The sequence below is a fragment of the Herpailurus yagouaroundi genome, unplaced genomic scaffold (genome assembly GCF_014898765.1).
Source record: "Herpailurus yagouaroundi ecotype Mexico unplaced genomic scaffold, PumYag 184, whole genome shotgun sequence".
Classification (NCBI taxonomy): domain Eukaryota; kingdom Metazoa; phylum Chordata; class Mammalia; order Carnivora; family Felidae; genus Herpailurus; species Herpailurus yagouaroundi.
Window position 1 is genome coordinate 17,772,846 of NW_024412415.1, and position 17,487 is coordinate 17,790,332.

The window sequence follows — 17,487 nt, forward strand, 5'->3', positions numbered from 1 at the left end:
TCTCACTTTATTATTTTTTTAATATGAAATTTATTATCAAATTGGTTTCTATACAACACCCAGTGCTCATCCCAACAGGTGCCCTCCTCAATGCCCATCACCCACTTTCCCCTCCCTCCCACCCCCCATCAACCCTCAGTTTATTCTCAGTTTTTAAGAGTCTCTTATGGTGTGCCTCCTTCCCTCTCTGTAACTTTTTCCCCCTCTCCCTCCCCCATGGTCTTCTGTTAAGTTTTTCAGGATCCACATAAGAGTGAAAACATATGGTATCTGTCTTTCCCTGTATGACTTATTTCACTTAGCATAACACTCTCCAGTTCCATCCACGTTGCTACAAAAGGCCGTATTTCATTCTTTCTCATTGACAAGTAGTATTCCATTGTATAAACCACATCTTCTTTATCCATTCATCAGTTGATGGACATTTAGGCTCTTTCCATAATTGTTGAAAGTGCCGCTATAAACATTGGGGTACAAGGGCCCCTATGCATCAGCAACCGCATACTCAAATAGGTTGAAAGTGAAAGGATGGAAAAAGATACTCCATGTAAATAGTAACGAAAAGAGAGCTATAGTGGTTATACTAATATTAAACAAAATAAATCTTAAGACAAAATTGTTACAAGATAAAAAAGGACATTACGAAATAAAAGGGACCATCTGACATGAAGATATAATAGTTGTAAACATATATGCACCTAAAAACAAAAACTGACAGAACTGAAGGGAGAAATAGTCCAAAAACAACAGTTGGAAACTTCAATAGTCCACTTACAATAACAGCCAGAACTAGGCAGAAGATCAATGAGGAAACAGAGAACTTAAATAATACTATAAACCAACCACACATATAGACATCAATAGAACACTCCACTACCATCATTCTTCCCAAGTGCACACTGAACATTCTCCAGGTTAGAGCATATGTTACGATCCAAAACAAATTTCAGTACATTTAAGAAGGTTGAAAACATGTGAAGTATCTTTACTGACAACAATGGAATGAAAATGAATTCAGTAACAGAGGCAAATCTCGAAAATTCACAAGTGCATATTAAACAATGCACTCAAACAATCACGGGCTCAAAGAAGAAATCACAAAGGAAATTACAAATATTTTCCGATGAATGAAAATGAAAATACAGGATGCCAAAAGGTAAGGGATGTAGAGAAAGCAGTGCTGAAAGGGAAATCTGTAGCTGTAAACACCTACATTAAAAAAAGAGAAATCTCGGGGCATCTGCGTGGCTCAGTCAAACATCCAATTTGGGCTCAGGTCATGATCTCGCAGTTCATGAGTTTGAGCCCCACACTGGGTTCTGTGCTGACAGCTCAGAGCTTGGAGCCTGCTTCAGATTCTGTGTCTCCCTCTCTCTCTCTGTCCCTCCCCTGCTCATACTCTCTCTCTCTCAGAAATAAACATTTTTTAAAAAATTAAAAAAAAAAAGAGAAATCTCAGGGGAGCCTGGCTGGCTCAGTAGGTAGAGTGTCTGAATCTTGATCTCAAAGTCGTGAGTGCAAGCCCCATGATGGGCATAGAGCTTACTGGGGAAAAAATAAAAAATAAATCCAACAGGGGCGCCTGGGTGGCTCATTCAGTTGAGCGTCCAACTTTGGCTCAGGTCATGATCTCACAGTTTGTGAGTTTGAGCCCCACATTGGGCTCTGTGCTGACAGCTCAGAACCTGGAGCCTGCTGCGGATTCTGTGTCTCCCTCTCTCTCTACCCCTTCCCCACTCAACTCTATCTCTGTCTCAAAAATAAATATTAGAAAAATTAAAAAAAAAAAAACAAAACAAAACCAACAAACACCCAGGACCAGAAGATGACTTCACTCATGAATCCTATCAAATGTTTAAAGAATTAATGCTTATTCTTCTCAAACTCTTTGAAGCAAAGGGAACAGTTCCTAATCCATTCTATGAGGTCAGCATTATCCCGATACCAAAACCAAAGATGTCATGAATAAAGAAAACTACAGACCAATAAGCCTTATGAATACAAATGCAAAAATACTAAACAAAATACTACCAAACTGAACCCAACAGCATATTAAAAGGATATGACAAAGTGGGAGCTATCCTAGGAATAAATGGTGGTTCAAGATTATTGTGACCATATTAACCAAATAAAGCAAAGTAAGCTTTTTTTTTTTTAAATTTTAGAGAGAAAGAAGGAGCAAGCCCAAGCAGGGGAGAGACTGGCAGAAGGAGAGAAGGGGAGAGAGCGGGGGAGGGGGGGGGGAGAGAGAGAGAGAGAGAGGGAGAGAGAGAATATCTTAAGCAGGCTCAGCACAGAGCCCAACATGGGGCTTAATCCCACAACCCTGGGATCATGACCTGAGCAGAAATCAAGAGTCAGATGCTCAACCAACTAAGCCACCCAGGCACCCCAAGAAAAGTGAGCATTTTTAAAAAATGTTTATTTTTGAGAGAGAGCACAGGCGAGGGAGAGGCAGAGAGAGAGAGAGAGAAGGAGACGGAGAATCCAAAGCAGGCTCCAGGCCCTGAGCTGTGAGCACAGAGCCCTATGTGGGGCTAGAACAAACACACCATGAGATCATGACCTAAGCCAAAGTCAGATGCTTAACCAACTGAGCCACCCAGGTGCCCCCAAAAGTGAGCATTTTAATTGATGGAGAAAAGACATTTGACAAAATCCAACACCCTTTCGTGATAAAACTACTCAACAAACTAGGGATAAAAGGGAATTTTCTCAACCTGAAAAAGGGCATCTACAAAAACCCACAGCTAATATATGTAATTGTGATGGCACGGATGCTTTCTCCCGACTAGCATATCCATTCTTACCACTTGGATACAACATTGTACAGAAAGTTGTAGCTGCGGCAATTAGGCAAGAAAAAGAAATAAAAACATCCAAATTGCAAGAGGTGAAACTATATTTGTACATGACAAGATCTCTTATGTAGAAAATCCTAAAGAATGCACGCGCAAAAAACTAATTACAGCTAGTAGAGTCAGCAAGGTTGCAAGATAGAAGATACACATACAAAAATCAGTTATATTTCTATACACTAGCAATGAACAATTCAAAAATGAAATTAAGATAACAACTTCACCTGAGATAGTATTCAAAAGACTAAAATACTTAGGAGTAAATTGAACTCAGGAGGTGCAAGATTTTTACAATTAAAGCTACAAAACACTGTTAAAAGAAATAAGACACCTGACACAATTATACATAAAAGAAATGTTGAGCCTAGGTAGAGATTTTACCCATTGTTACGGCAAGATATTTGTCAGGTGTAGTTATTTTCCACAACTGTCTTACTAATGAAATATGCTAGGCTTAACAGGAATTGCCCTGTCACATCCATACTACCTTCAAGACCAAAGCAATCTTCAAGGACAGATTTGTAAGTCAATCCTACAGTGTCCTATTATCTAACCGTAACGTGGAAGAAAGCAGCAACAGACTCACACAAAAGTAAAACATGAAGCCCAGAAAAGCAACCCTCTCCACACATCACTTCTCCATACACTGGGTTAGCAACAGGAAAGCAATGCAGGGTACATCTTACTAAACTATTGTTTCTTTCTATCCAACTACTTACAAATATGTATTAAGCATCCACATAAGCCTACGGGTCGGGGAGACAACCTTTTCATCATTCTGTCCCCGACACCCACCAAATTAGCTAGAACATAATAGGGGATCAATTAATACTTATTGAATGAATGAACAACTTCATGACAGTGAGTCATGGGAAAGTTCACATAGAACTGTGCCTTGAAAGGTAAATGGGATACAAACAAGTAAAAATAAGGGGGAAAAGAAAACACCAGCAAAGGTAATGGAAGAAGAGTTAGTATACAGGACTCTGTATTTCCAGACTCATCCCAACTGGAACCTCCTGAATACCCATCTCAGTGGAGCCCTCACACTAGATTTCCACCTGGTGCTCACTTCACTACACTCAAAAATATAAACTGGAGTTAGAGAAAAAAAGAACCACAACAATAATGCATTTTGCTAAGGAAAAAAAGTAGATAACGTTACTTTGAGCCTGGGGGCTTTCAAGAATTCTGAACTTGGTCTTGGGGCCCTTGTCACTTCAAATAACTCTTATTCATATTTCAAACTCAAACATCCACAGTCCTTGTGCCAGAAGTACTTCCATGCACCACTAATCATTCATTTAATCAACAAGCCCTTTCTCCTCTCCAAACACAGATTCCATATGCTCTCCATCTAATACCATAGACTCAAGAAATTCCAGTTTCTGCACAGGTTCTCACAAGACACATCGTCTCCGGTGCATAACGCCTATGTAAAGCCCTACCCCTGTATCCTGCCAGTCTTCCTCACCCAGACATCTCAAACTCCGCATCACGCCACTCTGATTTCAATCAAGAGGGCTTTCTGAGCCCCTCTGCAAATTCGTCCATCTCATACCCATATTCCCGAGCACCTACTATCCATTCATTCACAAACAGATCTTACTCTGCGCTCACTTGTGCAAAACAGGACAGAGCAGGACCCCCAGGTTCTTACCCGGGCCGCGCAGGCTCTCCTGCGCCGCCACCTCTGCCCCGCGCCTTCACCCCACCGGCTCCCAAGCACCGCATGCTCCACGGACACCAAGAACCCCGAGCCTCACACTCCGTGTTCGTCTCTCCGATTCCCGCCCAGGGAGGCTGGTACCGCCAGGAGTGCAGGGGGCGCTGAGGCAGGCGTGGAGGAAGCGCCACCACTGGTCCGTAACACCTCAGGGTTCGCAGACCCGGAACCGTACCGCCTTCGGGCTCCTGCAGCAGAAGCCCCTACACGCACCGCTCCCCTGAAGCCCAACCGATCCCACCTTTACGCTCAGCATCGCTATCAGCGTCGCTCCCGAAGAGATCCTCCATATCCGCCATCGACCCGCACGTCCGCCACTGCCTCGGCTGGGGGCGCCTCCGCGGCTGTCTTTACGGCAGGGAACCAACGAAACGCGACAGTGTCGCAAAGATTCGCTGAAAGCCTCCTTTCCTTCTGTGACCTGGTATTTGCCTGCTCATTGACTCTCCCTTGTCCACTGTGAGCATAAGTCCCGCCCTTTAGTCGATATCCGTTCCTATTTGCGAGCACTCTCACAGAGGGTGGGGCGTCTCCCGTCTGGGTGTCCGCGGCGTGGGCGGTTCTTGAGTCGCTGGGCGGAAGGGCCTAGACCGAGTTAAACCTGCCACGAATCAGGCCTGAAGTCCTTTGTTTCAGATTGGCGAGCGGTTCCCAAATTGTTGACAACTCCATAGAGCATTTCGTGTAGGTTGTATCTGTTGCTATTTAATGTATTAGCAATTAAAGCAATTCAAATATTAAATTTAAATTCAAAATGTGTAAATAACAGGTTAACATAAATAGTATTTTAAAATTTTAAATGACTGTAGTCTTTTCAAAACCAAAAAATTGGAAGAGTGGAATTGTTTTACAATTTTGAAAAGATCTTTAATGTCTGGCTTAGAAGACAGCTTAATTCTCATACCTGCTTCTACATTCAGTCTACTGAGAAATGTTTTGGTTGAAGGCATGTGAAGAAAATCTAGCCTCGTACAGACAGGACCTCTCAGACCCCTTGAAAGGGTTTTCTTCAGACCGCTTTTTGACAACTACAGTTTCAGAGCAGTGTATCTCAAACAAATTTTACATCCTAACCCACTATACACTTACTGTATAAAATGAAATATTTCACAAAACAATACTTCTTTACCACTAAGATGCTGCCTGAGATTTCCTACTCTCCTTTATTCTATTTCAGCTTTTGTTTTGTTTTGGTTTTAATGCCAGCAAGCAGTGAACCCACTAAATTGCTTTCATGATTTACTAGTGGATTACAGCATGCAACTGGAAAAACACTATTCAGAGGGTTCCACTGTGTTCATTTGCTGACAAAAAGTTTTATTTTGGTAGGAAATGTGGCTATAATTGTACATTATAAAATCAGACAGTAAGAATTTTCATAATAGGTTACTGCTAGGTAAACCCTCTTGCTTCACTGAAGCTTAAAGAAAGAATGACTTGAATATGTTACAGACTAGGTCTTTTTTTAGAAAGCTTATATTTTGGTTTTTTAAAAAAATGTACATCTTGTGCTAAATTATTACCTGATTTAGTTCAGATAAGGGTTTTGTCTCATAAGGGTTTTGATCTTGGACAAGCAATATGGATTTTTAATCTGGAGATTATGAGATATGTTTTTGTTACAGATAAGAGTGCCTGACAGGGTTCAAGTGGATATGGTATCAATTCTAGAGCTGTTGTGTTTAAAATGGAAAGTGTAAGACTAGGTAGACGGAATCACTTTAAAACTTTTGGGTATACTGGAAAAATAAGTATTCAATTTGTGATTCATTTTCATTCAGAGTACTATCTTTGAAAAGTGCACTTATTCAGTCTTGAATTACAGTGCCTATGTTCGTGACTAATAGACTTTGTGTTGATTTCATTTGAATAAAAATGCAAAACAAATAACTTCTGGCTTTTTACTTTTTTTGTTTTTGTTCTACTTTATACTGATCATTGTTCTATTCATTGCCTTTCCTCATACAAAATACAATACATTCAACTAGATTTCAGCCAAATCAATCACAATCATTGATGTACTGCTTGCCTGAGGTTACACCCAGGTCACTTTCATTGATGTTTAGAGTATTTAAGATGATCTTTTCACTTCAGAGAAGTTCGTCCTATTGGGTTTGTGTTTTCAAAACATTTTTTTTTTTTACTTTATTTAGTTATTTTGAGAGAGCATGCTCACATGTGTGGGGGAGGGGCAGAGAGAGGGAGAGAGAATCCTAAGCAGGCTCTGCAGTGTCAGTGTGAGCCTGACATGGGGCTCAAACCCATGAACCATGAGATCATTACCTGAGCCGAAATCAAGAGTCAGATGCTTAACCAACTGAACCACCCAGGTGTCCCTGTGTTTGATTCATTTAATTTTGGGTGTTAAGATTATCTCTTGATTTGCTCACAGGGATGGAGAATTTTATCTATCAAATGTGTGATTAAATAAAACAACTACAGAGCAGCTTTACCTTGTTACCAAATTTTTGAGAGGTTGTCTCTTTTTCCCCATTTTCTGCCTTCATAAGGTGAAGATAGATCCTCAGAATTGTGACCTTTGATACACCCACAATATCTCCAGAGAGATTCAACTAGACTGATTATATAACACAGCACAATTACTGTATTATTACAAGTATTTTTACAAAATAACAAGAATACCTTTAAGATTTATAAACTCTATGTTCACATCAAGTTGAAACAGTATAAGAGAAAGAGAGGGAGAGAAGCCCAGGAGCATAAGCAGCAGTGAGGGAGGGGCAGAGGGAGAGGAAGAAAGAATCTTTTTTTTTTTTTTTAATGTTTTATTATTTTTGAGAGAGCAAGAGCTAGAGGCAGAGAGAGAGGGAGACAGAGGATCCCAAGCCAGCTTCGCACCGACAGCCGAGAGCCCAATGTGGGGCTCAAACTCATGAACCTGAGTTGAAGTCAGTTAACCAACAGCCACCCAGGTGCCCCCTCTTTTTGTAACGTTCATTTAGTTAGTTTGAGAGAGAGAGAGAGAGCAAGCAGGGGAGAGGCAGAGAGGGGGAGACAGAAAATCCCATCATGGGCTCAATCCCATGAACTATGAAATCAAGACCTGAGTCAGAGGCTTAACTGACTGAGCCACCCAGACGTGTTATGGGGAGAGAGAATCTTAAGCAGTCTTCATGCCCAGCACGCAGCCAGAGAGGGGCTTGATCTTAGAGTCTGGAAGCTTAACCAACTGAGCCACCCAGGTGCCCCGGAGCTAACCTTTAAAAGGAACAGGCTGATGGGGCACCTGAGTGGCTCAGTCCATTAAGCGTCCGACTTGGGCTCAGACCATGATCTCATAGTTTGTGAGTTCAAGCCTGGTGTCAGGGTCTGTGCTGAGCGCTCAGAGCCTGGAGCCTGCTTCAGATTCTGTGTCCCCCTTTCTCTCTCTGCCCCTCTCTCACTCATGCTCTGTCTCTCTCTGAAGAATAAATAAACATTAGAAATAAATAAATAAAATAAAAAGAACCGTTTGGTCTGAACTAGAGAGGAAGAGAGAAGTCCTGCAGTTTCTGTCCCTAGCCATGAGTCAACAATGGGGCAGCTCATTTCTTGGAAGCTATGGAGCACTCACTTATAGTCTGCCTTTATTAGATTCTTTGCTGAATTGGATCTCTGCAATGGGTGGTATAGGGATATAAAAATAATAGCAAACATGGTATATGTAACGTGTGTGTGTGTGTGTGTGTGTGTGTGTATGTGTATACACAAGTTTGAGGGAAAATAGTGTAAAACATCTGATGAATTTAAGTTTCAGAAGTAAATTATAAACTATATACAGGTCCTGAAGAATGGAAAGCCAGAAAATGACCAACATGAATGGCAGTCTGTCAGGAAAGGTTTCTTAGTACTATATTCTGAATGTCTGTGTCCCCTCAAAATTCATACTGAAATCCCAATGCCAAAGTAATGATACTAGAAGGCGGGAAGTTTGGGAAGTGATTAGGTCATGAGGGTGGAGCCCACAAGAATAGATTTCAAATTCTTATAAAAGAGACATTACAGAACTCCCTAGCCCTTTCCAACATGGGAGGACACAGCAAGAAAGTCCTGGCTGTGAACCAGGAGGAAGGAAGAGGACCCTTACCAGAATGCTGTCATCCTGGCACTTTGATCTTAGGCCCCCCAACCTCCAGAACAGTAAGAAACAAATTATGTATATATAGTTATATATGTGTATATAGTTATGTATGAGCTGCCTAGTCTATGGTATTTTATCAAAGCTGTCCAAGTAGACCAAGACAGGTTGATTCAAGCTAGACTATTGAAGTAATGGGAAGGAACCCATTTTTCGAAACATAAAATTGAGCAGAATGTAAAATTCAACCAAGCAAAACTTATGTTATTTTACTTAAATCTATTTCCTGATTCACACGAAGTTGCAGAACACTATGGATAAAGAGAACATTTTAAAAGCTTCTAGAGAGAGAAAAATCAGCTGACATAGAAAGGATCTGGAACTGGGGCACCTAAGTGGCTCAGTCATTTGAGAGTCTGACTCTTGATTTTGGCTCAGTCCTGATCCCAGGGTTGTGGGATTGAGCCATTCATTGGGCTCTGAAGTGAACGCGGAGCCTGCTTAAGATTCTCTCTCTCCCCCCTCAGCCCACCTCCTCTCCCCCACTCACATTCTCTCCCTCTCTCTCTCAAATTAAAAAAAAAAATTAAATTAAAAACTTTAAAAGATCTGGAATTAACAATGGTTTTATCAACAACAATTCTGAAAGTTAGAAAACAAAATCCTTAAGGAAAATGGTTCATTCTAGAATTCTGTATCCAACCAACCTATCATTAAGTACAAGGAAAGAATAATAATATTCTGTGTAAGCCAGCATCTATATAAGGAGACCTAAGGCTGCCATACCATGAAATGCCCAAACTAGACACACAGACCAAATGGAGAGGTCCTCAACTACATAAAAAGAGATATCTGAAAAGAGAGAGAGAGAAATATCTAACCAGCCTTCAGCTGCTGTAAACCTCCTGTGGTTCCAGCTCCATCTGAAGACAAGCTCAGTCAGAGACCCCAGGTCACAAATGCCCAGCTGAGACTTTCTGAAATTCTTATCTCACAGAACCCAGAAGACAATGAGTGGGTGTTGTGGCAGAATGCCACAAGTTTTGAGGTAGTTTGTTATATAGCAATAGCAATTGGAAGAGTTACTAAAGTACTTGACAGTCTATGAAATGTGACCCACCAAAATGAAGAACTAAACCAAGGAACAGAAAAGCTTTAGAGGAAAAGGAACCCCAAGATTGGAAAGACGCAAAAGGAATCCCTATGATCCTAAAAGGCTGCTGGTCCAGAATGGAGCAAGAGCACAGAAGGCTCCCAGAGAGAGCAGTCTGAGAAGGACACACAGCTAATGGAATACCTGCTGCAGTCACTCATCCAATAGGGATTTAAGTGCCTTCTCCAAGCCAGAAACTATTGTGGGCACGGGAGATACAACAGAACACAAAATAGACCAAGCATCTGTTCTCAGAAACTTGCATTTTGGTGGAAGATGAGACACAATAAAAGAATATACTAATAAATTCATAAATATATACACTTAGTTTTGTATATTCATATCTGATGTGTTTGAATATTTTGAATGGGTATTTTCCTGTAATTAGAGTATAAAAAAATTTGTACCTGACACATTAAAACTAAGCAAACAGAGGAGAGCCAGGGTGTCTCAGTCAGTTAAGCGTCTGACTTCAGCTCAGGTCGTGATCTCACAGTTCGTGGGTTTGAGCCCTGTGTCGGGCTCTGTGCTGACGGCTCAGAGCCTGGAGCCTGCTTCAGATTCTGTGTCTCCTTCTCTCTCTGGCCCTCCCCTTCTTGCACTCTGTCTCTCTCTCTCTCAAAAATAAATAAACACTTAAATTAAAAAAAAAAAAAACTAAGCAAACAGAAAACCAAGGAAATTATTACCTCCAAGGAAACAGGAAATGTAGCCCTCCAAAGGCTACAGAATGCTATGTGGCTCAGCTGGTAATAATAAGAGATAACACATAATACCTACACCTGCTAGGAGCTGTTGTGAGTGCTTTTCATATGGATCCATTGTCCTTTATCCAAAACTCTTGGAACCACATATGTTTCAAGATTTGGATATTTTCCCAGATTTTAGAAAGGGAATACAGCATATATATATTTATTCCTCAACACATCTAATTAGGTCTGAAGACGATATATCCCAAATCAAAATTAAATTTCTATGGCAAAATGTACAAAAATCCAAACTAAGAGTGATAAAACTTTAAATAGCTTTAGGTCAGTTCCCGGCAGCATTTGCTACCAAATGCTATGTACTTTTTATTTTAGAGCTTTTGGATTTCAGAATTGTGGCTAAGGGCTTCTGGGCCAGAACTAACTTATTCTTTCCTAATATATTCCTATATTATACATAAGGAACCTGAAGGAAACACAGAGAAACGAAGTGGTTTTTCCCTAGGTTACACAGCTAATAAGACTTGCTTGGTCGGGGCGCCTGGGTGGCGCAGTCGGTTAAGCGTCGGACTTCAGCCAGGTCACGATCTCATGGTCCGTGAGTTCGAGCCCCGCGTCGGGCTCTGGGCTGATGGCTCAGAGCCTGGAGCCTGTTTCTGATTCTGTGTCTCCCTCTCTCTCTGCCCCTCCCCCGTTCATGCTCTGTCTCTCTCTGTCCCAAAAATAAATAAACGTTGAAAAAAAAAATTAAAAAAAAAAAAAAAAAAGACTTGCTTGGTCATAGTTATGTAAACACTGAGTATTTTAAGTGTAGTAGTACTATTTGACTTTTAAAATGTCACACACAGTCATAATTTTAGTGAGGAATAGTTTACCATTTGATATGGAAAGGTCCAAGACACATGAGTTCCGGGGGAAAAACATTCTGAATATGGTGTATATAAAGCTACCATCACACTTGAAATGTGTGTGTGTACCATATAAATGGATATACTGTCTCTGGAAGACTGCAACAAAAGCTGGAAACCAAGGAAAGGAGCTAGGGGACTGGAGGAGGGAAGAGAAGAAAAACCTCACTCACTGTGTACTTCCTGACACATTTGAGTTTATACCCAGTGACTGTGTTCAAAATTCAATTAAATTTAATAGTAAGAAGATAGATACCAAAACGTCAATACTGCTTCGTTAACTCAGGATGCTCAGGTTTTTATTTTACAGCAGTCCCCTCCTCTCCTTGGTTTCACTTCCCAAGGTTTCAGGTACCCACAGTCAAGTCACCGCATCCAAAAGTAAATGATCTCCCTCCTAACGCGTCCTCCAAAGGTAACGAGTAGCCCAACACTAAGTCACAGTGCCTACATCCTTTACCTCACTTCATCTCACCATGAAGGCATTTTATCATCTCACAGCATTGCAACAGGAAGAATGAGTACAGCACAGTAAGATACTCGAGAGAGAGGCCATACGCACATAACTTTTATTACACTACATTGCTATAATGGTTCTATTAGTTATTTCTTTTGTATTAACATTTTTTATTGTTGTCAGAAGAGTGAGACTTGTTTTAGAATCTATACGCACACACAAAATTCTATATTAATTAACATGACAGATCAGAAACCAAAACAGCAAAACGAGTAAACAAGCTAAAGATTACAAATAGTCATCCTGCAGGAAAAAACTGTCATAAATAATAAAAAAGCATGAAACAAAACTTCATATTTGAATTCTACAGTTACTAATAATGCTAGCTCTTAGTTATTTTGTTCATCTCTTATTGTGGCTAATTTCTATGTTAAACTTTATCATAGATATATGTACAGGAAAAAAACATAGTGTATATATATATTTATATATAGCATATTTATATATATATAGCATATATATATGTGTATATATATATATATATATAAATATATATATAGCATTCACTGGGAGGCAGATAAGGGGACTAGTGTATTTTATTCTTTTCTATGTTTTCCAAGTCTCCTACAATAAACATGCATTAGTTTTAGAATAATTGGGGAAAATTTTTCTTTAGGGAGTACATTCTTTATTCAACTATGTTTTTTTTACTACGTTGGCATCCAGAATCCTATGACTATAGAAGTCTTCAGATTCTGAAGAATAAGTAAATCTTGGGTTCTTAGACTAATAAATTTTTTTTATGCGTATTTATTTTTGAGAGAGAGAGAGAGAGACAGAGTGTGAGCAGGGGAGGGGAAGAGAGAGAGGGAGACACAGATTCCGAAGCAAGCTCCAGGCTCGGAGCCATCAGCACAGAGTCGACCCAGGGCTCAATTGGGTTCTTAGACTAATAAATGACAGTTGTTATTGTCATAATCCACGGTGGGCCTGAAGTAATTTTTTTTTTAAATGTTTATTTTTGAGACATAGAGTAGGTGCATGCATGAGCAGGGGAGGGGCAGAGAGAAAGTGAGGCAGAGGATCCCAAGGGGCTCTGCGCTGACAGAAGAGAGTTGGAAAGGGACTAGAACCCACGAACCCCAAGATCATGACCTGGGCTGACAGCAGATGCTTAAACGACTGAGCCACCCAGGTGCCCCTCAAGTAACTTTTTTTTTTTAATTTTTTTTTCAACATTTATTTATTTTTGGGACAGAGAGAGACAGAGCATGAACGGGGGAGGGTCAGAGAGAGAGGGAGACACAGAATCCGAAACAGGCTCCAGGCTCTGAGCCATCAGCCCAGAGCCTGACGCGGGGCTCGAACTCCCGGACAGCGAGATCGTGACCTGGCTGAAGTCGGACACTTAACCGACTGCGCCACCCAGGCGCCCCTCAAGTAATTTTTTAATAGAAGCTCTGTTTACTCAGTTGGAGTGATAGAAGTTATTTGAGGAGCAACTTTGGTTCACATCATTATCTCACAGTTTACTGCATCAAGCCCTAGATGCCCTACCACAGTTAGTGAGATAGAGCCCCAAATCCGGTTCAGTGCTGACAGTGTGAAGCTTGTTTGGGATTCTCTCTCCCTCTGTCTCTGCCCCTCCCCCACTCACATGTTTTTTTCTCTCTCTCTCTCTCTGTCTCTCAAAATAAAATAAATAAATAAATTTATTTATAAAAGTTTTTTTTCTTTTTTAAAAAATTTTTTTAACGTTTATTTATTTTTGAGACAGAGAGAGACAGAGCATTAACAGGGGAGGATCAGAGAGAGAGGGAGACACAGAATCCGAAACAGGCTGCAGGCTCTGAGCGGTCAGCACAGAGCCCGACGCGGGGCTCGAACTCATGGGCCGGGAGATCATGACCTGAGCCGAAGTCGGACGCTTAACCGACCAAGCCACCCAGGCGCCCCTAAAAGTTTTTTAATGTAAACCTAATTACCTCATGGGAGAGTTTTCAGGCTGTCAAGAAAAAGACAGAAATCTACATCTCATAATAAAATTTAAGCTGCTTTCCAAAATGATAGGAAACCCTTTTCTCAAATCTCTTTCCTTTCACCATCTTTATTGTTTTCCCTCTCACTGTCTTTAAACGAACTTACTTTAGATCCAAGTGTCAACTGCAAAACACTAGTTGATAATTGTTCCCTATGCAAATGTCCATGTTTGGACAGCAAACATGGGCTTGGAAAATGTCTCAGCACACTTCCTATGAAAAGTTGCACTTGAGGAAAAAAAATAAAAGAAGTAATGAGTCAGGTAAAGAACCATTTCTTAGCACTGAAGCAAAGGTTGTCCTTTTGAAACTTGTCCTCTTGAATCTAGGGTTAGGTTTAGAGAGTGGCTTCCTTGAATAGGTAGGATTTAGGTTTCTCTCTGAAGCCTGAGGGTTACCAGGGAGCTATGTCCTTAAAAGACCTACCCAGCCAGCACAGGACGTCGGTGTAGTAGACACTAAAAGAGCTAGAACATCAACCACCCAGGGAAGGAATTAGAAGGAACAAAGAAAGGGGAGGCCGCAGAAAGGGGAGGCAGGGTGCTGTGCTTGTGGATGTTAATGGAGGAAGCTAAGTAAAGTGATACGTAGCAAGGATACCAAAGGAACAAAATGGGAAGTATGGGGCAGGAGAAAAAAGAAGAAAAAACAGATGAAAGAGACAAAGGGAAAGGAGAAAAAACAACAACACATTTTTATAAAAGAACATAATAAAATAGTACTAAGGTGGGGGAATATTGAGACAAAAGTGGGAACGCCCTCCCAACGTTAGAACCAAAGAGACAGACAAAAAAGTTAGATTTACAAACTGCCCTGCCAACCGATATTTTTACAAATATTTTTACAAAGGAAGCAGTAAAACAAATTCGGCTCAAACCCAAAGCAAAACTGAAAAATGTCACTTTACAGTAAAGCTACTCTAATAAAATCTCTTCACTAGATTTCCTTATTCAGTTGGTTGTTTTAGAATCATCAGCATAAGTGCAGCGATATCATCTCCCTGTAAGGGTGGCAACTCCTCGCTCTGGCGCTCAACGTATTTTATCTTATCCACAGAGGGATTGCTACAAAGAGATTGCTACACTGTGTTTCAGGCTTGCAATTACAAAAAAAAAAAAAAAAAAAAAAGCATTCCCGTATTAAAACCCTTAGTGGTAATATGGCAGAAGGCCACAAGATGGTGATGGTATACCCTGGAGAGACCTCATTCATCAGCAAAACCAGCAGCACGCGCGCACACCCCCACCCCCATCAGTTTTTCCTTAGCAAAAAAATTGACTTGGGGAGTGAGGGTGGTGTGAAGGAGAGAAGAGATTTGAAAAACACTAACTTTAGGGGCGCCTGGGTGGCGCAGTCGGTTGAGCGTCCGACTTCAGCCAGGTCACGATCTCGCGGTCCGTGAGTTCGAGCCCCGCGTCAGGCTCTGGGCTGATGGCTCGGAGCCTGGAGCCTGTTTCCGATTCTGTGTCTCTCTCTCTCTCTGCCCCTCCCCCGTTCATGCTCTGTCTCTCTCTGTCCCAAAAATAAATAAACGTTGAAAAAAAAATTAAAAAAAAGAATATTATACAAACTTGAAATAAGTCAGACAGAGAAAGACAAATACTGTATGACCTTTCTTATATATGGAATCTTAAAAAAAAAAAGCAAAAAAACGAGCTCATAGGAAAAAAAAAAAACGAGCTTATGGCTGCCAGGGTCTGGGGGCAGGGGTAGTAAAAGAGACAGAATGGGTGAAGGGGGTCAAAAGGTACAAACTTCCAGTTATAAGATGAGTAAGTCCTAGGGATGTAATGTACAGCACGGTAACTATAGTTAAAAATATTGAATTGTAGGGGCATCTGACTGGTTCAGTTGGTAGAGCATGCGACTCTTAATCTTGGGATTGTGAGTTCAATCCCCAAGTTGGGTGCAGAGATTACTTAAAATAAAATCTTTGAAAAATATATTGAATTGTATATTTAAAAGTTGCTAAGAGAATAAATGTTAAGTATTCTCACCACACACACACACACACACACACACACACACACACACACACACACAAATTGTAACTATTTGAGATGATGTATGAGTTAACTAACCTTATTATGGTAATCATCTATGTTTATGTAAACAAATATTTAAATATACACTAAATGTCTAGGAAGATACACACAGTGATGTAATGGTAAAAGTTTAACATCCAGCACTCCAGGACAAAAAGCCTTGATAACTGATGTTTGCCAACTTCCATGGCATAAATATTCCTGCCATGACTGACTTCAAGCTATAGTTATGGAACATGGATTTGGGAAAGAAGCACACAATTAGCTCAATGAGCCAGCATGAGTATGTTCCACCAGATCTCTATACTTCTGGGACGTGACATTATGAGAAGGTGTTCATATTCCACCTCACATATGGCTGTGTTTGTTTCCAGTTTTCATAATGAAATTGTATCACTGTTGCAACCACCACCACCACCACCAAAATGCCAATTTGAGAAACAAAGGTTTTTAAAAGAATATTGAAATACATGGGAAAATGCTTATGACACATTGTCAGGTAAAAACTGCATGTCACAAAGCAGTATCTAGTATTATCTCAATTTCATATATATGTGTGTGTGTGTATATGTGTATATATTTATATACATATTCATATATATTCATATGTATATATATACATACACATACACATATATATTCCTTTACACAGGAAAATGTCTGAAAGGAAATAAGCCAAAAACCACACAGTGGTTATAATGGAATGATGGAATTCTGGGTAATTTTATTTTTTGTTTTACTTTTCAATTTTTTCCATGTTGTCATAATTATGTAATGCTTTCATAATCTGAAAAGACATCAATGTATATAAAATACTTAGCCCTGCCATCACTGCTTAGAGAGCAATTTCTTCCCTTTAGGATTGCTATTACTACAATCAGAGAGCATGGCTATCTTCAAATGTGGATAAGTGGAATCTTTTATTTTTTTCCCTCTCTCAAAGGTAAAAAGGAGAAATTAGTTTTTATTTATGTGGCCCAAGATCTTGAAATACATACATATATTTCCTGACCCTTACTAGAAAAATTTCCACTCCCTTACTTTATCAGTTATTGCCAAAGACCCTACCCTGATTTACCCGGATTATTTTAACAACCTTTAGCTACTCTTCCTTTGTTTCCATTTCTCCCCTCAGTACAGTACATACTGTAATTAGGACATATTAGGGAGATCTACATGAGTGTTGCCAAAAGGTTAATCATCTTAAAATATGATTTTCCTTTTTATTTTGTTCAAAAATTTTTAATGGCTGCTGGCAAAAGAATATTTATAGCATGATCCCATTTTGGCAATAATTATATAAACCTATTACTATATGTGCAGAAAAAAATCTGGGAGAATATATACCAACTTGTTAGCAAAGCTTTTCTCTGGGAGTACTGGAATTACAAGGGAATCTTACATTCAAATTTTTATGTCTATGAAATGTTTTAAGAGAAGCCTAGATTACTTTCCTAATGCAAAAAGAAAGAAAATGAGGAGAGAATTTGTTACTGAATTCCCAGTGTCCAGGGGA

At 40.1% G+C, this 17,487-nt stretch overlaps 1 protein-coding gene across 2 annotated transcripts in view; it reads right to left on the reverse strand.

Annotated features, from left to right (window-relative positions):
* LEO1 (LEO1 component of Paf1/RNA polymerase II complex) overlaps positions 1–17,487 on the reverse strand; it is a 73,051-nt gene that overhangs the window by 33,011 nt on the left and 22,553 nt on the right. Inside the window, exon 1 of one of the 2 annotated variants that reach the window (XM_040492705.1) lies at positions 4,826–5,128. The exons of the other annotated variant lie outside the window; for it this stretch is intronic. Coding sequence (XP_040348639.1) covers positions 4,826–4,883 — 58 coding nt within the window. The 5' untranslated portion in view covers positions 4,884–5,128. Of the gene's footprint in view, positions 1–4,825; positions 5,129–17,487 lie in introns of those variants that run through there. 2 annotated transcript variants of the gene reach the window in all.